The sequence below is a fragment of the Squalius cephalus genome (assembly GCF_949319135.1).
Source record: "Squalius cephalus genome assembly, chromosome: 14".
NCBI classification, from domain to species: Eukaryota; Metazoa; Chordata; class Actinopteri; order Cypriniformes; family Leuciscidae; genus Squalius; species Squalius cephalus.
The window spans coordinates 28,020,891-28,045,546 of NC_137135.1; the positions used below are offsets into that span (position 1 = coordinate 28,020,891).

A 24,656-nucleotide genomic window follows, 5' to 3' on the forward strand; every position below is an offset into this window, starting at 1 on the left:
GATGGCAGTATCAACATATTAAATAAGCTATGAAAACATGTTGGCACTAAGGGGCGCCAGCTATCAGAGAAATGAACTGCATGCCAGTGGTCAGGGAACATGCTGTCTTACAATATATTTCACTGCATGCCCACCATAGAGCTCTGATTCCACAGTTCACCGATAAGTCAATGGGGGAGAGTAAATTGAGTGTGCAAAGACCAGAGGTTGGAGAAAAACAACATATACCGAATGCCATAGTGTGTCTGACTCTGTGTGTATCCTTACCTTTCTTAGGTGAGCTGTGAGGAGACGTGGGAGGAGATGACAGCTGTGAGGAGTTGTTGGACACACTATCCTCTGTCTGTTTCTTGTGTCTCTCTCCTGCCTCCTCTGAAAGGGACAGTATCTTCTTTAGAGACTGCGGTGAGCTTGTGCCTGTGCAAACACAGTATGACGGAGCCTTATGATAACCATAAATATATATTGGAGGACCTAATTGTGTTCAAGTATCAAAATGACGTGGTCTTACCAAATGGCGGGAGGTCTTTGACCGGCACTTTCTTGCGAGATGGGTAGAGGGCAACGGCAGGCACTTGAAGCGCCTGGTTGGCTTTCTGAAGCTGCTGGCGCTGGTGGATGGCGGCCCGTGCGACCACGGGCGACGTGTCAGGTCTCTTCCGGTCCCCGGAACTCTTCGGCACTGTGAAAAAGAAAGAATCTATTTGTAAACAACAAGCTGAATTATATATCTGAATAATGAGGAAATAATAAATAATAACAATATACCAAGTAATACTTTTTGCTTAAACTACTAATGGTGAATGAATGGTGGAAACATTTACTCACTCACTATAAATACTTCTTACTGGCCATGAAACTGTATTTTGCACTATAATTTTATTATTATTATTTTTTACTTGTGACCAACAAGCTGTGTGGTATGCAGCTTTTTAATGTGTGATAAAAATGTCTGTTGTGTTCTTCACATGCTATTGTTTTTCTCCTATTGGTATTTGTGTGTGCGTGCTTGCACCCTACTCACATGTGTTGATTGAGGGCTCACACTGCATTGAAAGTGTCTGCAGGCTCTCCTCGTTTGTCTCCAGGGTAAGGTTGGACAGGTATTGTTTGACCTTGCGTGCCATCTGCGCATCCTCGTACAGCTTCTTGGCATTGAGAAAGGAACTCCGTCTGACCCGCTTCTTGTGCCCGCCTGTCTGGGTTACATCCAGGACGGCCGCATTGGCACTGCCCTGGCTGAGTGACCTAAACACAGACACATTAGAGTTAAAGATGCAGTCGGACTTTAATAGTGTGTAGTATGCTGATGCAGGATCAGATGCAGTCTCTCAGTCTTTTTGACATGCAGTAAGTTGCATTCCTTGCAGCTTTAGTACAATCCAAACACTCCATGCATTTCACATCTCAGCCAATCAGGCAGTTAAAATGCGATGCTATATAAAAACAACAGAAGTATCGTACTAAAACTCTGCATGAGATTTAGGAAGAATCAATGATGATTTCCATTATTTTTGGTCAAATATATATATTTTTACATTTCGGAGCAAAAGCATTTAACAATTTTTTAACCATTTCTTTTATGCTTAAAGGTGATGTGCATAATTTCTGCACCTCTAGCATCATTAAAATTTTTGTATATTAGGCTAAAACAGGAAAAAGGATTTAACACACTTAAAACTCAAAAAAGGTCTTATAAAAGGCAGGGTTTGCATCCATACACATCCATACACAATCTTTAAACGAATAATTATTTTTTGAAATAATGACTAAAGAAAATAATTAAAAAGCAAATAATAAAAATAAACTCACAACACTGCAAATACTTAGTAAAAGACGTGCAGCTATGGTAAGTAGTTTAGCTGGAAGGGGTACGTTAAATCACTTTTGCTAAAAATGGATCATGGGACATCAAATCATTAAATGAACTGGAACCAAACAACTGTAAATAAATTCATGCAAAACTGGTGGGGTCATGTTTGTGAAACATTCAAAATCTACGGTGGTAATACAACAGAAACATTAGGATGTATTTTAGAATGAGGTGAGTTTATTCAATGACCCTGAGTAGCAAAAGTGATGGTGGTCAAATGCTTGTATGGGATCCGTCAGAGCAGAAGCATTCTCAAATGAACCAGGAAAATAAAAATAAAGGATGGTGAGGAGCCAGCCCAAATTAAAGGAGGGGGCACACGTGAGGCCAAAGGTGAGAGTTCACCATACTCACCCTAAACTCCTCCATTTCTTCTTCCTGTAAGGGAGAGCCATGAATAGTGAAGCGTGGGGCAGAGAGGGTGGACGAAGAGAGAAATGGGGAAGAGAAAAGCCATTGAGAGAAAGAGAGGGAGACACACTTAGATGAGGAGAAACAGACCAAGGGTACCAAGGTGAGGTGCACCAGAGACCAAAAGAGAGACAATAACTTCTCTGACAATAATGCAGACAAAGAGTAACATACACAATGGTTTAACTCTCTTGTACGTAAACATCACAAACCCTTCAAAAAACCTTAGTAAAAAGCCTGTGTGGAAGCGTGAGGTGAGAGCTGTACACATCGCAGTGAGTGAGCACTAAAAGCTACTCAGTGGTGTGAAGAGTCCAGTCTGGAAGAAAGGCAAAGAAGTCATTGTAGCAGTCAGATCAGGAAGGCACTCACCTGGTTCTGAACATCAGAGCTGGGTCCATGTTTACAGCTGCCATCCGGCCAACGTGTCTGATTTCTTTAGCAATCATCCGCAACTTCTCAAAGTTCACCAAACCGTCCACCTTCGAGTCATTTCCTAGAGTTAGCAATAAAGAAAGGGCTCATATCATGCTTTTTTTCCCTCAGGTAAACTTATAATGTTGAAGTCATATCATAGGACATGACCATATTTTACACTCTTGTACTAATATCGCTGTGTCTGTGTATATGCGCTGCGTCTTTAACCACTAACAAATAAACAAGTACCCTTTGCATGTGAAATAAGCATCCTTCGGTAACAGCCTCTTTGTAAACCTTAAATCAAATGCACTGCACAAACTATTAAGATCAGACAGACATAGTCACTGTCCTAATTAGAAATAGGGGTGTAACGGTTTCACGGTTCGGTTGGAGATTCACAAGGAAATGTCCTTGATTTTAAAATGTTTTTATTAATTATTTATTAAAAAGACATTTTATTTTTAAATAAGTGTGAGTTTTCCTACATCTTGAAACTTTTAGTTTTAAAAATGGGGGTAATCTTTGAAGGATCAACAAATAATGTTTTGGTCATCACATTTAAATGACAATATTTGAGTTTGAAGTGCTGGAAAAAGATGTGTGATGTACTTGAAAGCATTTTACTATTCCTGCCAAACTTCTATAGTTACAGTTAGTGTTACTACATTAAATCCATGGTGAATTTTGCTGATTTGTGGACTTAAAGCCTTTAACTAGATCATTCATGGCACAATGTTTCTCCTGGTTTCCACATCAGCGCTGTTTGATCTAATTGAGATCTACGGTTAATAACGGAGAAATTTGAATGTTTCTCACTAGATCTCACAGCGATGTTATTAATTCATTGGCGAATTCAAATGCTTTCTTTACTGGATCTCTTAGCGCTGTGTAGTAACAGTGTGTCGCTTGATAAAGATCGGCTTGCGCTGCACTGACATCGGTCCAAACTGCACAAAATAATAAGTGGCGCAGTTTCGTTCCTTTTTCATTACGTTTGCCATTTGATGTTGGGCAACGTTGTGGTGGTTGCACCAGTGCGACTGCTAACAAAATTTTGGTCGCACCCAAATTGAAAGCCTCGTACCGAACGGTTCAATACGAATACGTGTATTGTTACACCCCTTATTAGAAACAGCCTTTAAAGGCTATGCAGAGTAGGTGCTTTTCATGGAATATAAAGCTATTTTATCTATCTGACACAATCTCTTTATTTACTATTACTGACAAATTCTCAAAACCAAAACTAAGTGATGTTCAATAATAAACAAACATGGATACTATACATGTCATCATGCCTACATCAGTGAGAACTATCTTACCTTCATGCAGGAAGGTGAGATCCTTCTTGATTACAGGGAAGAGAGGGATAATGGGTGGTTGCAGGTTCTGGCTGTTAAGAAGGTTCCGGTACTTTGCCATATTCCTGGAGGGATCAAATAGGTCTTGAAGATCACTAAACAGCTTCTCATATTTACTGGGCAACTTCTCCCATGTGCCTCTCAGCCTGGACACCGGTGCCAAATTCAGACCACTGGAAAAGACGCACAACGCCATTGTTAATTGAGACACCAAAAGGTCTGTAATTTAACCCTACATTTTTTTTACTCTTGAACTCAGACTCATTTTACCTGATAATGGCAAACATGGAGTTGAAGTTCTTGCACTCACGGCAATGCAGTGCAATTTTAATGAAGTGCTTGATGATCTTCATGCGTTTGAGCTGGTTGGGCTCACGCACCACTTCCGTGGCCACCCAGAAGGTCTCCCGATTGATGGCTTCCTCAAAAAGCTTGAGGCTGGGGGGCCCAGTAAGGCGTGTTTTCAGCTTAAACAGGTCATCAATGTACTCTGTGGGCTCGATGGCACAGAACAACTCGAAGGCGCGCATGGACAGCTGGGTCGCCACTTCCACCGTGCTGAGCTGCAGCAGGCTGATATGGCTCTCCCGTAGCAGTTCCTGGGCATCTTCATCTGAGCACAGCGTCTCTGTCTCCATGTTGCTTTTCAGGTAGTACCTACAAGTTAAATGGAGAATAGGCCAGTGAGAGGAGAGATCAACAGGTGTCTTAAGTGATTTTCCTCTGAAAAAGAAAATACTTCAGAAATTGAACAAATGGCCACAAGGGCTCTAAGGCTCTCACCTGCCACTCAGCTGGATCCTGTCGGCCAGTTTGGAGAGTTGTTCAGGAAGTCGCCGCTGCTTGATAACGCCCTCAGGAGTGACTGACACCTCACACAACGAATAGGCTTCAGCGGCAGCAGTCAAGGCAAACTCTCGAATGGCCTGAGCTACGACTTCTTTTGCTGTGGTGTCCTTCCCAATCATGATGTACCGACTTTGCTGGTCTGCCTTGAACACTCGCAATACCTGGTCTGACATGTCTAAAAAAAAAAAACAAGAGAAATGACTCAGGCCCACACACTTATCCATTTCAATAATCAAGACCCAAGTATCAATCTTTATCTGGGTGGAAGTCCACTTATTGTATGATCATTTTTACATTACTAATGACCATATGTCACTTTCACACTTAGAGTAAGTCAGAATCTGAACTGATCCACTTCTGGATCAGTTATTGATCAATGTAATCAATGTATGCATTATCTCTACATGAACCACTTGCCCCACTGTGTTCAACATTAACCCATCACCGGAAGCTTATTGGTGCATATGCATATTCAGAAGACACCTTCACACCAAGCAAACAAATCAACTTTCAATGTCAATCAATCCCATTCTGCAACAATAAGTGACATAAATCAGTGAATAAGAATCAATTAACTAAATCATTTTGATGAATCCCACCAAATGCAAAGTGTTCACAGATTAAGACCTGATTGAGTCGCACCAAACGGTGCTACATAAAGAACTTTAGATAGCAAACTCAATGTTAAAATTGAGCAGACAAGTGCCCTGAAGATGATTGTGATTAGAAAAATGAGAATAGTTAAGGAACCTCTGACGGGACAAGATCAAATACTTACTTATAGGCACTGCTTCTGAAAGAGGACATTCAGGACAGCATGAACATCTTGTTAAATATGCATGTATTGAGATTACACTTCTGTGAAAGATTCTGTAAATGCCCTGACGGAAAGTGCAAGGTAAGATATTGCACGCATATATATAAATTTTATCCTGGCAAAGATTGCAAATATCTTTATTTACTAACTCAAAGTCTGTTCTCTCTTAAGGAGATTGTCTAACCTGGAAGTACAAATTCTTGGATCAAATTATTATTGGCTAATTTTATCTCTAGGGAAATGATTGTTGAATGCTGTTCACCCCTTAAGCCCAACCTAAAGCCACAGCCTCACTCTAACCCTAACACCTATCACTAACATCTAAGTGGGTAATAAGATTTAAAAAAAAAATCAAGAACCAACAAGAATGTTGATGCAATAACATATACTACTTTGTGAAACCACATTAAGCGTCTTACCAGGTTGGTTGTTGAAGTCGAGTATGCGATGGTGTGACTGAAGCAGGTCAGGGTTGCTTGATGAAAGGTTTCCACTGACAGGAAGAGCAGGAGGGATCTGCTTTGACTGCTTTAGCCCTACAATACTGTCATCCTGAGACTGTCCCACCCCAACGTCACTGTGAACAAACCAGAAGAGTTATGAGCTGCAGTGAACCAAATCGCCAATGGAGCTTTTTTATATCAAGCTCATCTTACTTGTAAGGTTTGGGTGGAAGAATACTGGTCAGTGTCTTGTCGAAGATCTTCTTCAGCTTGTTTCTGCCACCAACGGTGTTGGCCTTGGCTTTTTTACTAGCTTTCTCAAGACCCATGACCTGCTCAACATCCACAGCCAGGTCAGGGATGGAGTAACGACTAGCTTTCTTAATGTCCCCAATTTTAGGGATGTGAGGTGCCCCGTTTTTCCTGTCTGGCTCCTCTTCCTGTTCTTGCTCCTGGTCCTGGTCAGGCCTGGCCAGTAGCTCCTTAAAAACTGAGAGCAGAGAACATAGCACAGAGAAAGAGTTTTAACAATGCCATCTGACATTTTCAAAGAGCATATAGTCTTTCAAAAGTAACTACAACTACATTTTCCCCTACTGCAAGAGGAGAGCTTACTGGCAATTTTAAGATTATGCGTTGTGTTAGGTATAAATGAATACCTATCATTATACCTGTGCAGCTGTGGTAATTTCTGCCAGTGTAACTTACCTAAGAGATTGGTTTTCACAGTAATGGACAGGTGCGTGTTGTTTTTGAGAATCTCGTTGACTTTGGATAGCGGCACATTTTCAAAGTTTTGGCCATTTACCTCTAGTATCTGGGAAAAAAAGATGGAAATCCAAGGTCTCAATCAACATTGCAGCTGGGCCAATTGATAAATATACATAAAACAATGTTCTGCCCACTTTTTAGTTTTTGAACATACACAAAGAAAGTTTTTTTTATATATATAAAATGGTGACCATGGACGTCAGTTTACAAGCCTCTTGTCCATAAATTAAATGAAAACTTATTCTATACAATATTTACTCAAATTAACCTTAAAAACAAATTGTTTATCCCTTGTCAAAGCTGTTGACTGATACAAGGGGGAACTACCACATCTTTTAATTGGCTAAGCGGATAAGGTTATTGTTAATAATCTCAAAAAATGGCTATGTATCAGCTGATTAGCATTCAGAACAATCAACCATCCTCTTGTGGTTCGGAGGGCAAATAGATAGCAACTCATTAAACAGCTTTACGAGCCAAATACTGCACTGAGTGAAGGGCAAAAAGAAACAGTGTGACACTCAATTAATCTGAAATCACATTTTCCGCTTGGGTTCAGAGGCTGAAATGTATTTACCTTTATGTATGAAAGTCAGACTGAATGGATACAAAAAAAATGTTTGCTCTTTTTCTTTATGATTTAGTAGAATGCTCTCAGTTCTGTGACTAACTCCGCTTTCACCGGCTGACAATGCCAATTACAAATGCTCTCACACAATGTTTTCCACTTCCAGTCCAACAGTACTATTACAGCTGCTAATGCCACAGCAAGTTGCTATTACGGTGTCAATTTAACAACTATTTCTGTAGCCTACTTCAGATCCTGCATGGTGCTGGTGTGACATTACCTGATCTCCTCTTTTAAGGCCGGCCTCTGCAGCTTTGCTGCCTGGCTCCACGCTGTCAATGAAAATGCGAAAGCCCTTCTCTGAACCCCCCAGCAGGGTGAAGGCCAGGGGGGCTTCCCTCGAGGGTTTTGTTAGGGTCACCACCCGCAGTTTAGCTTTGGCAGCACATGCTATGTTTAACAGTCTTAGGTGCCCACACATTTTCTGGTTCAAAGAAAGGCATTACATGAGATTTTTGCAGTCAACTCAGCTACAAAGCTGAAGATCACAAAGGAATTTAATGTTTTATTGCACACAACTGACCTCTCTCTCCAGATTGTACTCGAACTCCTCAAGAAAATGTGTCATTGCGAGGTCACCCTCAAAGTCGTTGAAGTGATTGTTTACCCACAGCAAGACTACCCGTGTAACCTGATGAAATGTGAGGTTACCAATCATACTGTACATCTCATCGGGAACTGATTGATTTAAATGCTTGCATAAGTGAGTCTATGTACCTTGTCCCTGAGGCTGGGGTCATGGAACCACTCCAACAGTTTCTTGCCCACCACCATGGGGCTTGGCAGGAAGGTGCGGTAGGTAAGCAGGAAGTCCTCGATGTAGGTGGGGTCCACCACCGAGTGCTCTTCTACAAGGTGCATGGTAAGACGCTCTGGCGTGCCCTGTAAAAAACAAATATGCTCTTTAAAAGGATGCCAAAGCAATGCATTTTTACTCCAATTTTGGCCTGTTACTCTCTGATGTGGGGTTGACCAGAAGAACTACGAGTCAGTTTCATTGTTGTTGGGCAAAGTTTCCTCAGCTCCAATCGTTAAGGTATTGGACTTGATATTCAGTCGATATATGCTTCTACTGTGCTAAGCATATTTCCATGTTTAGGAATCAATAAAAGGCTATGTTCAATGCATCTGTGTAAATCAGGGCAAAAGCCATGTCAACATGAGAGTGCAAGTCAACTTTTCCTATTGTTTTTGCAGCGTGGCAACTCGTTATCTCATTGGGATCAATTCAGTCTGCAAACTCACAACTGGAATAAAATATAATTTCTCTTTGCCGAAGTGCCACAAAATAGAGGTGCAGGAAACACTGGTGTAAGTGTTAAATCCTTAAGCTTAAGTGAGCTAGAATGGACCTCATGACAGGTAACATCCGTTCTGGGAATATGATTTATGGAAAAATTACAATTCTCTAGTTAGGAAAGCCTTTTTTGTCACTTCACCTACATTTCTGAACATTTCTTTACCTCTGGGTGTGAAAACTTGTCACACTCGTTCTGAGTTGGGTTCTCACCTTGATGACAATGTGTCCTTTTCTGGTGCCTGTGCGGTCAAGCTCACGGTGTTCCTTCACCATCACAATCTCACCCTCCTCTTCCACCTTCTGCATATTTTTCTCAACTTGGTTTAGGATACAGCAGTAATCTTGCTGTGCTATGCAAACAAACTGACAGAGAAAGAAAGAGTGAGCAAGACGACACAAACTGTGAGGGGAAAGTAAATCATTTTTTTGATGCAGCAGTATACTCAAATGATTTCCCCATGATAATTAAACCAGTGCGCCGAAACAGAGACAAGATTTCATTATTGCAAATTTTTCACTAATCAATCACCCCTATTATTCTCATGCTTAATGAATGGGCAGAGCCTCATCACTTCTGCAATAAATGAGTCATTACAAACAGCTAAAATAGGTTGGGTGGGGATAAGAGACATTCTTCTTGTTTTTTTATCCATACAGTATTGTTTGACTCACCTGGCAGTCATCCACCTTGGTCTTCATCACCCCCTTCATGTACTCTTTCTCCATAGTGGGGGACACACCGAAGCTGTTGCCCATGCACAGGATTTCCGTCCGGCCATCTGGGTGCGTCACCTCCACTGAGCCGTTCAGAATCACAGACCATGAGTCCAGCTACATCAAAGGAACGATGAAAAGTTAACAGAAAGACACAAATATTTTTTAATGTTATATTACAATTTAAATCATTTTCAGGATGCAATGCGTAATATAAACCTTTGTGGTAAAATACAAAACTTGTGCACAGGGACATGGGTATGTGCTGCTCCTTTTTTTTTTTTGCATGCAAAACAGCAAAGAACTTGTCATCACAGTGAACTGTATGAGCCTCAAGCTCTGTCCTGCTTTCAATTATATGGATGCATTAGGGGAGAAAATGGCTCTTTTTGGCATGTCAATACTGAGATAAGGAGATAAGTGATTCCCGCTGTACCCCGGGCATCTTGTAATCTCAAGATGCTGAATGCTGGCATCCATTGAGGTTTGACAGTGCAGAAGCTGAATGGCTGATTGGATGTGACGAAAGAAGGAGGGAGGTGGGATGGGGTGAAAACTGAAGTGAAAGCTGGTGAAATATTAAAGTTGAATGATAAATATATATAAAAAAAAGAACTAAAATTGGGTCACTGTGAAAAGCTAGGCTAATAGCTATCGATGTAGGAAAAACTGCTGGGTATGTACTATACGTGCTTGGCCACACATATAGGTTAAAGGTTAAATTGAGGCTTCAAGTAAGTGCAGAAAAGCTAATGCCATGTCACGGTAAGTCTGACCGACCTCTTCGCCATCATTAAGGACGACTGTGCCAGCCCGTTCCACCACAGCAAACACCATGACAGCACAAAGCTCCCTCCTGACGGACATGGTCATGTTGGCAAAGGCCGGTAGCTGGTGCATGAACTCCAACAGTTGCTCTGAAGAAACAGAGTGAGAAAAAAGAAGTGAAAGATACATTTAAGACTAAGTGAGATACATGAGAGTCTTTGAAAGTCTCTCATTGTTATTTGTTCTCTCTATCAGATGCAGTTTGTTCTTCTCACATGGAGAACGGAAAACATTCTTTCCACGGATATAAAAATAACAGCAACCAAGCAATGAATGCATTATTAATACGAAGCTATTTCTGACAATTCGGCTAATCCTGCTATGCAATATACAGGACAAAATCCATTTCCACCGTGACAGAGAACTAAACATAAAGTAGTTTTTTCAACCATAGACACTTCCAAGGGGTTAATTTTTATTAAAAATAACGGATTTTTACAACAAACAATGTTTTGTTTTTTTCTTTTTATTATATGGATGTCAAAATAAAGCTGTCTTAAACTTTGAAAATTTGTAATAAAAATAGCATTGATTTTTAAAAACTACAGTATGATGATCAAAACTAAGAGTATTTAGTGCATGAAAATGATTTCTTTAATTATCAATTTTTAGACATATTACAACTGTCCCTGTTGCTGTCATTTCCGTTACAGTTCAAAAGTTGATCTAGTTGATAACAGTGTCAGTGAAGAGTTCAAGATAAAATCTAGGACATGCAATGTGAAAAGAAAACAAATACAGTTTAAGATAATTAAGTGTGTATTAAGAATAAAATGGAGCTTGCCTTTTTATTTCAATAATGCTTAATGTGATTTTCACCGCAGAATGTTATTAAATACAACGTTATTTGATATGGCAGAAATGACACTGTGATGGAAATAATGACCTTTAGAAAAATTACAATTTTCCTGTGATGGAAATATCCAGTATACACTGATGAACATTGTTAGTGGACATTTTAAATCAGTTAGTGAGAATGTGAAATGTGTGTTTAATTGTCTTACAGTCTACAGTGCCAAAAATTACTTAGTGAAACACCCATTTCCATTTTTTGGCAAGATTGCCTGTCTCATTTTGACAGCCTAGCCAAGCCTAATCTATCCAGTGTGTTTGTCATTTTGTTGCACAGAACACGGTACATTAAACCTCTCATCCATTCATTCCAACATGATCATTATTTTACAATCAATATGAATGACTGGAACTGACCAGCAATATAACAGTTTTTCTATAGTAATTTAAATGTTATTCTCTCCATGCTTGACGGACCAAATAAATCAAGTATTTGGTTTTAGCTGGTGTGACAGGGGGCTGCCCAAAAGCCCTGAGTAATTCAATTGAGATCAAGAAGAGTTAAGACAAGAGATTTTGGATTTTGCTCATGGCCTGTCTGGGTACTCGATGACCTGTGCCTGGCACGGCACCACTGAAGCGTAGCTGTGGAAGCAGCTCAGCCAATCAAATTTTAATGCGCTTCGAGAGACTCGGCTGAGAGGGTGACCTACAAAAAAACAACACGTCTCCCCCACATGCTTTTCTTTTGTAGTCTCCCCGACCTTTTGTTGCCTTCTTTTCCTGGCAAATTATTTCATTGCTTTCGAGAATCTCCACTTTCTTCCCCTCCAGAAAATTCTAGTGTTTGCATTATGTTCTAGCTAGGGATCTTTGCCAAAGCTATTCAGGATTATATGGGAATCGCTCACCTATGTCATCATCCGTTCGGTCCATGGGGTCTTTTTCCAGACAGTCCCGGACGATATCTCGACTCATGAGGGGATCTGAGGCTCGTTCAATGTCTTCCTCATCGTCATCCTCCTCGGAGTCAACGGCCGTCTCGGGCAGGCCACTGAGGTCCATGTCGCCGGGCTCACTCTCGGTGGCCTACGAGTAAGAAAACTTCAGTCAGTTAAAGTATTTTGGACATTTTTGTTTTAGATTTGTCACTGTGGTGTTTCTGCTAAATTAATACATTTATCCTGAACCCTGAATCTGATCACTGACATCAGTAATTAAACCGATTTCAAAAGTATATAAATTTATATAGAGCACAGACCCCAAAAAAGAGATTAAAGGCTAAAGAAAACCAAGTCCTTTCCATTAATTCAGAATCAAAAGAAAATGTCAAAAGGACATGTATAGCAGCAGCCCTAGAGACAAAAAATAAATAAAAAAGCCAAATAACCAAGCACAGGTAACAACAGCAATATTTTCTAAATAATAAAATACAGGGATAGATGTTTGAAATCCATGTTTGAGAAAATACAACCCAATACTTCCCCAGCACATGGCCTAACCTTAGAAGGTAGGCAACAAAAGAAAGACCCATCCCGTCATGTACGCCACAATCTCCTGTCGCAACCAACCCTGATTCTCTCACCTGACCGAGGAGCCCCAGCGACGCTCTATTCCTCCCTGTAACTGCCCACAATGTCGCCTTCACCAACTGCTTGTAGAAGCCGGGTCCCAGCCGCATTTTTAGAGCTCAGGCTTCTAGCCACTTTTAATTTTTTAAACCTCTCGATCTGGGCTCACACAAACACGTCATTTTGACTTAAATGACCTGCATTACTCATCAAATATTCAGACGCTGCTGAAAGCAGCCACTCAGAGGGCGACTGGGGCGGGGCGATGTGAGGCTGGGCTCTTCTTTAGGGTGGAGACAGGGGAGTGGGGGAGGATAGCGGTGACAGGTGGCAAAATGCACTAATATAAAAAAGAGAGGGCTATCTATCACATAACATCCCTTTTAAGATGGTCAACACAACTTGTGGGAATAGATCACCTAAAAATAATAATTCTGTCATTTATTCACCCTCATGCTGTTCCAAACCTGTATGACTTTCTTTATTCCCCAGAACACAAAAGGAGAAACGCCTAAGAGTGTTTTCCATGCGATTACAATAAATGCGGACTGAAGCTTTTAAGTATTTTAAGCAAAGAATCCATAAAATATCATACAATACAATGCACAGTTTCAGGTTTAAAAACAACAACAACATGCTTTGTGTGAGAAACTGACCACAATTTAAGTAGTTTTTTCATTAAAAATCTTGACATCTGTTCATAAGAGAAGTGGCAATGTCCTCTTCTTAAGCAAATGATTCTTCTCAATCAGATTTTTTAATGAATCGTATTCCTTTCCATACTGGACTGATGTGGTTTTCAAGTCCAAATTAATGATCTGACTCAATGATCTGGTCACAGCGGTTAACAGCTCACTAGAGGTCATCATCAACTAAAATAATAACTTAAATTACAATCTGTTCAAAAAAAAAAAAAAAAAAAACCTACTGTATGGCCTCAGAGATGCTCAGGTCATAGGAACCAATTTTATGGTTGTTTACATCCTTTTTTGAAGCTTAATGGCTCAATGTAATTGAATAAAAAAAAAAAAATCTCCTTGTGTGTTCAATGTAACAAGGTTATACAGATTTGGAATGACAAGACGTCGGTGAGTAAACGAATACAGGGAGAACTGTTTCTTTAGGTCCTCATGAAAACCTCCATGAACTCACAGATGCTTCGAAAACTCTGTGGCACACATTTGTCCAGGAGCTCAGACTGGAGTTAAAACATGAACACAGGTCTATGAATGAGCAGTATTTACAAAGTACAATGACAGACAATCTCATATGCTATATCCATCAATTTGCAGGAAACCCCAGTAATTCCCTACTCTCGACTGTGAATTAAATATGCATTCTCTAGGCAGTTAGCTACTGGTGCACGGCGACTGGATATCTATGTGCTTAAACAACAACCATCTTGTTGAAGAAAGGTATCAATGACTGTTGATTAATGCGGTTTCAAGATCTTAAAATCAATACACTAAGCAGTCACCCATTAGTTGAACCTTTTGGGATTTACATTACATCACATCTTCATCCAGACATGGTTAGGTTGATGACTCGCTTAAGCTCATTAAGCCTTGAAGAAAACGAACGCACTCAAGACACATCTTGACAAACCAACTACACCACGTCGGGGTCGTCCAATCAGTTTCCCTCCTGTACTTTGAGGAGATGCAAACCAAACACCACCACTAATGCAGGCTGAGCAGGAGTCGAGCTGGCTTCTCTTATGAAAACCGTTTAAGACCTAATCAGGAAAGACAAACATAGGGGCTGTTAATACGTTGTAGCCGATGACAGGCTCGATTTATCTTTCAAACTGCCATTTCTGGTGCGATCCATAGCTCTGTTTAGGCGGCAAAGATGAGCGTGAAGGGAACATTAATTTTTTAGCAGGGCTATTCTTGGATCAATGCTTTCAAGCCTCCCTGAAGAACCTGCATCATTATTTATTCAAATGTTTTAAAAAAAAGTGACCGTTTTGACAGTCACATTGAGGATATGGGCCATTATTCTTGACAATAGAGGCCTGAAGAACTGAAAGATACCTGGAGCCTAAAAGTCTCACCACTAGTAAAAATGCTTCTATTGTGTATTATTTGATGTGGTTTGATAAAAATAATAAAATCAAATTTAGGTAAATGTTAAATTAGAAAATTAGCATAAATTTCAAAAAGTGAGATTGAATTATTTAAATATTTTTTTACATCAAAACTTTAAATTATACACTATCATTAAAAACGTTTGGGTTAGGAGGATTTTTAAAACAAATTCATACTTTTATTCAGGGAGGATGCATTAAATTGATCAAAAGTTAATGTAAAGACATGCATAATGTTACAAAAGATTTCTATTTCCAATAAATGTTCTTTTGAACTTTCTATTCATCAAAGAATCCTGATAAGCATCACGGTTTCCACAAATATATTAAACAGCACAACTGTTTTCAACATTTAAAAAAATAAAAATGTTTCTTGAGCACCAAAATCAGTCTATTAGAATGATTTCTGAAGGATCATGTGACTGAAGACTGGATTAATGATGCTGAAAATTCAGCTATGACATTACAAGAATACATTACATTTTTAATTATATTAAAATAGAAAACAGTTATATTATTTTGTAATAATGTTTAACAGTATTACTGTTTTCAGTGTATTTTTGATGAAACACATCTTTCAAAAATCATACTGACGGCAAACTTTATAATGTTGTTTTCATTTCAATGTGATGTGAAACTTTTGAACCCCACTGTACCTATAACAGGCAAACATCATGTTAGATTTGAAGAAAGCAACTTATAATTACTTGCTCTGTAAATGCACTTCAACAGGCTTATTGATATGTTGTACACTATGGGTTGGTGTGGTCAGTGGTCAGGGGTCAGGGGTCAATGAAAGGCTAGTTATGTTCAATTAAGTTTTATGAGACGGCAACATTTTTATTCACCCAATGTTCAAAAACTACAAAACAAACACTAGCTGTATCCAATTCAGATTTCAAATTAAGCAACAAGTCACAAGAGCCTATGCACTGCAGTAATTTTGCCATGGGTATGTGATGCTGTGGTTGTGGTTTATTGCTTTTATAAAATGGCAATATGATAAAAGACCCTGATGTTCAATAAATTTAGAAAAAGTATTAATTATATTTAACAGTTTTACATTAAGTAATATAGTGATACACAGCAATTAATTAGCTTAACTGTAGGCTGTTTATGGTTGCCAGGCAGACACATGAATAAAAGAATGTACAATTGTAGCTTCAAGCGCTACTCATCATCCAATCAGAATTTAGAGTTGAAACAATCCATTTTATATTGACAACGTTTCATTCAGCCTGCTCTTGTTTTATGAGACGTGGACCGCAAGGAGAGGTGAGGAGCATTGTTGTAAAGCGTGGTGTAGAGCAGGGAATGCACAACCTCTTTTCACGAGGACACAGTCCAGCTGTTAATGAGCCTTTAACAGATGGCCATCAGGCCAGGATCAAGGACACTGCATAAACTGAATGATCTCCCATACACCTTTGCACACAGGCCGACGCAAAACATCCGCAAACACATCACGCAAGGAAATCAATTAAACAGCCAAGCAAATACCAAGCCAAACACAACTAATAAGATTAATGGAGGAAAACAGAGACATTTTAAAGACCAACACAAATATGTAAAAGGGAAATGGGGTTCTTCTGTTTTAATCTCATTGGCTCAGTTTCACAGGTCATTGGCTCAGGTTTAGCAATAGTGACAAATGTTTAGTGACAAATGTTTACCAGGGGACATGCATACTGATAAAATATGTACCTTGAATACACTGTAAGAAGATTTGGATAAAAGCATCTGCCAAATGAATCAAATGTAAATGAATGAAATTAATAAAGAGGGATGAAAATTGCATGCACATTGAAGAAATAGTTCAAAATTGTTCAAATGTTTGTGATCAGTAAGATTTTTTTAAATGTTTTTAAAAGAAGTCTCTTATGCTCACCAAGTCTGCATTTATTCAATCCAAAATACAGTTAAAACAGTATTATTGTGAAATATTATTCCCATTTAAAATAGCTTTTCTATTTGAATATATTTTAAAATGTGATTTATTCCTGTGATGGCAAAGCGGAATTTTTCAAGCTGACATTTCTCCAGTCTTCAGTGTCACATCCTTCAAAAATCATTCTAATATACTGATTAAGTGCACAAGAAACATTTATTATTATTATCAATGTTGAAAACCGTTGTGTACAATTTTTTTCAGGATTCTTTGATATATTGAAAGTTCAAAAACAGCCTTTATTTAAAATAGAAAGCTAGTGTTACATCATTAATGTCTTTGCTGTCACTTTTGATCAATTTAATGCATCCTTGCTGAATAAAAGTATTCATTTGAAGTATTAAAGTATTTAAAAAAAATCTTACTGACACAAAACTTTTGAACGGTAGAGTTTAATGTAACAAAACCTTTTTATTTCAGATAAATTCTGTTCTTTTGAACTTTATATTTATCAAAGAATCCTGAAAAAAATTGTACACAACTGTTTCAACATTGAAAATAATAAGAAATGTTTCTTGAACACCAAATCAGCAGATCATGTGAAACTGCAGCCTGGAGTAATGATGCTGAAAATGTCAGCTTCGACAGAACAGGAATAAATGCATTAAAACTGAAAACAGTTTAACAGTTATTTTAAATTGCAATTATATCTCACAATATTACTTTTTACTGTATTTTTGATCAAATAAATGCAGCCTTGGAGAGCATAAGAGAATTCTATCAAAATATGTCCTCCTTTCCTCCAAAATATTCTCATTTCAGGTGACACGGAACAACATGAGAGCCAAGAAATGTTTTATTTGTTGGTAAACTATTCCTTTAAGTCCTAGCTGCATTAGTCACTGAGGAATAAACCTGTAAAATTTGTTGACTGCTGTCAGTTCAGAACATGAAGTATGTGTCACATTTTGATGGCATTTGTCACAAAGCTGCTACTCCTACGTTAGCCAAAGATGAGGTGTCTAGCAAGGAATGGTGTTGTCACCTGGTAAATGTCCGACAGGCTGCTGCTCCCAGAATCACTGGTGATGCTACATCCTGAGTGGCTGGAGGAAACGTGTGTCACCTGCGGGTGGATCCCGTCTGCCAGGTGTAATCTGCTGAAGTCTGCCGGCAGCTGCACATGGAAACAAACAGAGTGTCAGGATGTACGACTGACCATAAGTCCATAATCCATAAACATCCTGCAATGCATCTAATAACCATGACAGCCAATCAGCCAATCTGTTCAATGACATTTATCCAAGATTTTCAAGTAAATGACCTCAAAGCGAATATATATAGACTTAAAGCAACAAAGTTCTGATCTTGATTTCAATGGACTTTTAAAATGTCAAAGATTGCAGTGTCTTTTTTGCTAGAGTTCAAAGTAATGTCAGTTTTGTGGAAAGCTGCAGTCCACTATGCTATCATTTATTCATCACACCTGCAGTCTGATGTTTCTGATATGACTTCTCAAGGATTTTTGGTGAAACTAAGCCTCAGACACATTTAATGTTTTATTCGAGCTGAAACAAGACCAGACAATATCTTAAACAGGGGCAAGTTTCCCCTCCACAGCATCCATAGTTCTGCCAAATGCAACAAAATGTCAGCCGGGTCAGTCACATTTAATGTGGGGGTTTTCTAGTTTGATTTAACAGAATAGCACAGCTCCTTTGCTAATGCTAATGGTTGTTGACAAGCGGTTTTGCACACAAAACTATCCTATGACCTCAGAAGACTTGGAATATAGTGCATAAGCCATATGGACAACTAAAGGCTCATATTTTCCACAATCCTGCATTGTTTCCTCAAGTCTGCTATTAAGCCTGTATATACATTGATTCCCTGAAGCCAAATTTGGACTGAAGCTGTAGAGAAAATGCAAGAGAGCCTTGGCATTGAAGTACCATCTTGGCTTACAGCAAGAACAAGGCTGGTTCATTTTTACATAAAAACAACCATTGGGAAAACAAATAAAAATTCATAATTAATGAAAGAAAGACGCTTTATAGATGAAGACTAAAAGATGCATGTGGCATGATTTTTCCTCTGGTTCAGTGTGAGCGAGCAGCTCTTTTGTGGCGACGGTCTGTACATATTTGAAGGGGTGCGGCTGCAAGAGCGAAGTGTGTGTGTGGGGGGGCTTGTGCAAGAGGAAAGGCTCTGACAACAGCACTGAGATAAGGAGCTAAGAACCAATTTCAGCTAATATTAGAGAGCACACATCCCACACACACACAGCCACATTCCGATAAAGCCCATTCAATCGGCTCCCGATAGTGTCTGTGTGTGTGCTCGTGTGTGTATGTGTGTTCACGAGTGAAATTGCTTTTTTGGGGGGCTATTGGATGTCTTCAGCCAGCTGTGGCTGAGTATAGCTTTCATAGAAAATGCATCTGACCTAATTTCCACTCCCATAATCATATACATGCCGGAAATGCAGCCAATTCTCCCAGGAGACGGAGAGCTTGAACAGAGAGAAAACAACCTTATAGATGGAGTAGAAGCAGATAAGGAAAATTATATATTTGCACAGTATCTACAGTGATACAGGTGCAGTAACAGAGGGGGAAAGGAGGTAGATGCCTGCTGTTTGATGTGCTGTGAGGCTAAAGCGGTTTGAACACACTAATGTGTTGATGAATATTCCTCCTCATATGCACAAATTCATTATTTGAATCTATTGCCATGGCAGTTCATTCATATTAATTGAGGCTATTTACACCTAAAAGCAGAGAGACAAAGAAAGAAAGAAAGAAAGAAAGAAAGAAAGAAAGAAAGAAAAAGAAAGAAAGAAAGAAAGAAAGAAAGAACAGAGCAACAGAAAAAAACAAAATGTGGGACAAATGAAAACAAAAAAAGACACAGAATGAATGACAAAGCAGACAAATAAAGACGACAAATGAAAGATCTAAAAAAAACATGAAATACAAAGATTAAACAAAACTATATAAAATAAAAATGAACAAATGAGAGTGAACAATGAAAATGAACAAATGAAGTGAATACAGAACTACAACAGAGAGACATATAATGAATAGAACAACAGAAGAAAAACAAAAAAATGAACAGAAAAAAACTTTTAAAACAGAAAGCAAGCACAGATTGAATGAATTAATGAATTAATGAATGAATGGACAAAATGGGAAACAGAACTAAAAAATGAACAATACAGTGGGAAAAAAGAAAGAAAGGGAATTAAATGAAGACAACAGAAAAACAACAAATGGAACAGAATGAAAGGTAAAAAAATCTAAAGAACAAACGAGCAAAAAAGATCAAATAAATGAAGGAAAGAACAAAAAAAATTAACAAATGCAAGACAGTATGAAAAAAAAAAACAAATGGAAAAGAACAAAAGAAAAGAAAAGAAAAAGTGTATTTAATTAGGGTTCTTGAAGCACCGGTACACACTATTAGGTCAGTGGGTGCATTCAGCAGTTAAAATAAAGGCGCTGTGATAGCAGCAAAGCGCCTCAATCCTCCCTCCTCATCCCTTCGGTCGTGTTCCTCAAGGCTATTCCCTGAGCAGTCCTGGATGGCCACAGAGCTGTCAGCTATGATACACACATCACCTCTCCTCACGCTTCCACTGCAGAAAGAAGCCATCAAAACCTCCACCATGCCAGTAAATTCACTTCTCAGGAGTGTACATGGGCTTTCCTCACGGCTGTCAAAGAAATGAGCAGGGGACATTGAAGCAGTTACTAGCTTTCGCTGAGCGGAGAGCAATGAGAAATGCCATTTTTCAAGGAGTCTTTTTGTTTGTAAATGAGGGTGATTTGCACATGATTCTTCCCACAGAGTTTCAACAGCATCTTCATTACGGTGACAAGAACTTTCTAGAGAAAAGACTGAAGTATTTTTTGCTTTAAGTGAATTGTCATTGATTTTTTTAAATGTTCTTTAGGTGAAGGAGAAGGATTGTGACAGACTCAAGAGAATTGTGAAAGAACACCCTGTTTAGGCACAACACCTTGTTTTCTGAGCTGGAAAATCTGCAGAATGGATTTAAACATGGTAAAATGTTAATCTGTGCTGAGAACATTATCAAATTAGCCACAATAAAGAGGATATATGGAACTTCATGAACAACCACAGCTGTTCCAATTCTGCAGGAATCTCTAGATTTGTCTGTGGGTCAGCTTATGACAGAAGAAGTGTTCCAATTCCCTAAACCTCACGAATATTACATAAATTGTCTATGACGTTCAATGCATTTTCAAACCTTGTCGCATCTTCTCCTAAAATACTTTCCTTTTTATACCTTTTTTTTATAAATCTCACTGCCACACGCTACATACAAATAGGCATTTACTGAACAAGAAATTAAACTTTGGAGACTGATGAAGTGTATTCTCTGAGCTGCATATACATGGGTGATATACTGGTTAACTGTATTCATCAAAAAAGATAGAATCACTGCTCTCAAACGTTTTTTTTTTTTTTTTTTGCTTTCAAATGAAAAAACAAAAGATCAATAGCATATACAAAATAAACATCAAACATCAATATATCAACAAAAACACATCAACACATTTATTTATTAATTTTTTGGGATTGAAGATTTTTCTAATAATTTTGTATTTTAGGTGTCATGTTATACATTAATAATTTGTATGTGTTGCAATTGATGTGTTGAATATTTTGTTGATATATTGATGTATGTTGTTTATTTTGTATATGCTATTGTATTTGTATGTTTTTGGGGGTGTTTTTCTGATGTTTACCTTGTTGTTTGGACTCAGTTGATTGTAATTTGGTGATTGAGTTTGGATACGCTTGTAATGAGAAACACCTGAGATGAGAGTCTCCACCTGGCGATCATTGGACTCACACACTTAAAGATTTCTGGGGAAAGTATCGTATGATTCACTGATGAAGGCTTATTGACAAAATGTTTGAACTGAATGAATCAGACGTGCTTTGTTGCACAATAAACATTTCTTTTTAGATAATTTAAAAAGGAAGACAAGCGAGTGTGGATCTTTTGTTTTTCCATTTAAAACTGTATTCATAGTCATATTTTACCCATATATTTGTGAATGTGAGTTTGTCGGCTGAACTGAATGTAACAAGACTGTGTGCTTTTTAAATAATGGCAAGACAACACATCTTTTACCTCAGTTATCCTACATCAAACGAACCAGTTCTTCAAGTGAATCATTCAAAAAGATTCAGAGGTCACTGGTTTTATTCAGTCTGAAGAATCCTTCACTTCACCAACTCATGAATTAACATCTGACTGGCTAACTGAACTGCAGGTTATCAGTACTTTTAGGGATGCCTTCTTGAAAGGAAGCAAGTTTCCTTGCAATATACACAACTGTTCTAAAAAAAAATTTTTTTTCAATTATATTTCGACTTTACGACAGTCAATCACTGTTTGCGGATGCCATTAAAATGAAATTAAATGGAAATAAAAACAAAATTCACTGTGACTTCTCTTATAATTGCCATGAGTTTACCTGCACGTGGCAATAAAAGACACTAGGGTGCTTTTTGCCCAAAAGTCTTGGACATCTGGCATTTATGAGAATGGGTTGGAAAAAGTGGCCTCTTAATTGTCTCCTAAGGCTTGGTTGCACAGCACAAGGGAAGTGCAGCGCCGCGGACATCTCACAGGCAGGCTTATCGCACACCGGTCACTTCACGTCACACTCACATTCTCAAGTTCAAGGCGGCAGTCCAAAACAGTGAATCTAAACACAATATAGGCAAAAGCTCCCTTAAAGAATCGACAAAGTGGCGTCAATGAGTTTGAATTAAGGTAAAAAAACAGCAAAAATGGAAAGAGAAAGTACAATCTATATTATTTTGCTATATGTAGCATATCAATTCAAGCCACAAAAACAAACCTGTTACTGAAAAAGTCAGTAATGTACATATATTTGTCTATTCTGTTTTTATGGAACTATGGAAAACTATGCGAGTGACGCTGTGGTGCAGCAAGATTTTAAACAGCTGGAGTCATAGTCGGGCGCCGGCGGTGTGCGTACGCTCATAGAAAATTGTAAAAGATGTGGCGCTGCACAGCGTTTCTCAGTGTGCGGCCCACTTTAAAAGGTCTTTAAAGTGATAGAGCACAATTTATGAATCATAACCCACCAAATTGACTAGTGTGTTGATATGTGGGATTTTCACCCACATTGAAAATTGGTTGGCAGGTGTTAATTTCAAACCAGCAATGGTAGTATAATCTGCTTTTGTCATAACTCAAATTTTAAAAAAAATGACCATAAAAGTTTCATTTATCAGCAACAGCCCCACCTATTTTGACTACATACATCTTTGGTATGCAAAGACATAATTTGGACAAATTGTTGGCAGCGACAGCAGTCGATATACATGTGTCAATAGCAATATCCTGTCTGCCTCCCGTGTCCACCCAGGGGTCTGCTCCTGTCCTTTAAGTGCCCTTTTCATGTCACTGTTGCACATAATAATGACTTAACTCTCTTACCACACAATTTAGGGCAGGCCTTCGTCAATTAACCCAAGAGGCTTTTAGTCCAACAGCGCAGAGGTCACAGACAGCACGCTACACTCGCAGGGGTCCCAAATATCCCTCTTGTGATGCCTCTGGGGGAGTTTGTAAATAAATGAATAAGCTTATGGCTACATTGCCCTTTTACACCCGAATGTGAATGTGAAGTTAATAAATGCTATAGGGTCACAGATTTGCCGGATCCTTGCTCTTTGAAACGTCTGTGGGTCACAAGCCGTTTCTAAAATCCAAATAAGATACTGCAGTCTTAATGACCTACATAACTAGACAAAATGCAACCAAAGTCCAAAAAAGGCTTCATGCAGGTTGGAAAGCTTATTTTAAGTACAACTTCATGCATACTTGTTTCTAACATAGTCCCTACCTGCTGTTGTGCATTTGATGTGTGGATATATGAACATGTTGCTACATCTGTGCGATGAGCTCATGTCTGTCAAAGCAAAAGGTGTGACATTTAAAAAAAATAAATAAAAAAAAGGGCTGACGCTGGAGGACTCAAAGCTGCAAACGTATCCCATAAGCCTCAGCATCGCTCTATATAGAGGCCTCTCGCTTTCCTGAGCTGAGAGGATCAAAAGATTAAAGAGCTTCGGCTTGGTGTCAGATTAAACAGGACCGATATTCGCACAAATGCAGGCCAATATATTTACTACGCTAATGTAGGGAATAAAGCTAAGGGAAAATGACCGCTTCCTGATATTCAATGAAAGAGTGTCCACAATTAATCTCTACATGTATTGGTTTCCTAAACAGCATAAGTCCTACAGGTCTTCAAATAGCTCTGTACTCACATTCTCATTGGAGCAGTTTGCAAGTCCAAGTCTTGCAAAATGAGAAAAACATGCTGAAATCATATTAGAAGAACTTTTGCACTACAGTTACAGACAGCACAAGTTGTCACTTTGTGGAACTGTGTTCCGGTTGCTCAACAGGTAGATTATATAGCAGATCTCACATCCTGATATTAAAAATATATACATACTTAAGTAGCTTGAATGCACTCTCACTTTGTATAAAAATCTCACAAATGCACAGGCATAAATTTAGATATTAAGCCGTTCGAAGGATCACTAAAGTGACACTGAAGAGTAATTGCTGCTGAAAATGCAGCTTTGCCATCACAGCAATACATTACATTTTTAAATATAATCAAATATAAACCAATTACTTTAAATTGTAATAATATTTCACACTTGGTTTTGCTGTATTTTGATCAAATAAATGTAGCCTTGGTGAGCAAAAGATAATTCTTTCATTTAAAAAAAATATTACCGACCTCAAACGTTTGACCAGTATTGTTTGTTCTTTCAAGTTACTATTGTAAACAGAAGCACTATTCCTGAAATGAAAA

At 38.6% G+C, this 24,656-nt stretch overlaps 1 protein-coding gene across 9 annotated transcripts in view; it reads right to left on the minus strand.

The window, feature by feature from the left end:
• The window catches only part of rapgef2b (Rap guanine nucleotide exchange factor 2b), a 101,371-nt gene that overhangs the window by 7,320 nt on the left and 69,395 nt on the right, over window positions 1-24,656 (minus strand). For 7 of the 9 annotated variants that reach the window (XM_079892237.1, XM_079892236.1, XM_079892233.1 and 4 more), the window contains 19 exons: window positions 17,798-17,929; window positions 12,116-12,293; window positions 10,365-10,501; window positions 9,543-9,701; window positions 9,081-9,233; window positions 8,288-8,452; window positions 8,094-8,201; window positions 7,791-7,994; window positions 6,880-6,988; window positions 6,385-6,661; window positions 6,148-6,305; window positions 4,846-5,086; window positions 4,333-4,719; window positions 4,024-4,235; window positions 2,657-2,780; window positions 2,228-2,251; window positions 1,025-1,248; window positions 512-682; window positions 268-417 (listed from right to left, as the gene is read on the minus strand). In XM_079892237.1, coding sequence (XP_079748363.1) covers window positions 268-417; window positions 512-682; window positions 1,025-1,248; window positions 2,228-2,251; window positions 2,657-2,780; window positions 4,024-4,235; window positions 4,333-4,719; window positions 4,846-5,086; window positions 6,148-6,305; window positions 6,385-6,661; window positions 6,880-6,988; window positions 7,791-7,994; window positions 8,094-8,201; window positions 8,288-8,452; window positions 9,081-9,233; window positions 9,543-9,701; window positions 10,365-10,501; window positions 12,116-12,293; window positions 17,798-17,929 — 3,313 coding nt within the window. The remainder of the gene's footprint in view (window positions 1-267; window positions 418-511; window positions 683-1,024; window positions 1,249-2,227; window positions 2,252-2,656; window positions 2,781-4,023; window positions 4,236-4,332; window positions 4,720-4,845; window positions 5,087-6,147; window positions 6,306-6,384; window positions 6,662-6,879; window positions 6,989-7,790; window positions 7,995-8,093; window positions 8,202-8,287; window positions 8,453-9,080; window positions 9,234-9,542; window positions 9,702-10,364; window positions 10,502-12,115; window positions 12,294-17,797; window positions 17,930-24,656) is intronic. The other 2 variants (XM_079892238.1, XM_079892235.1) reach the window with 1 other exon arrangement.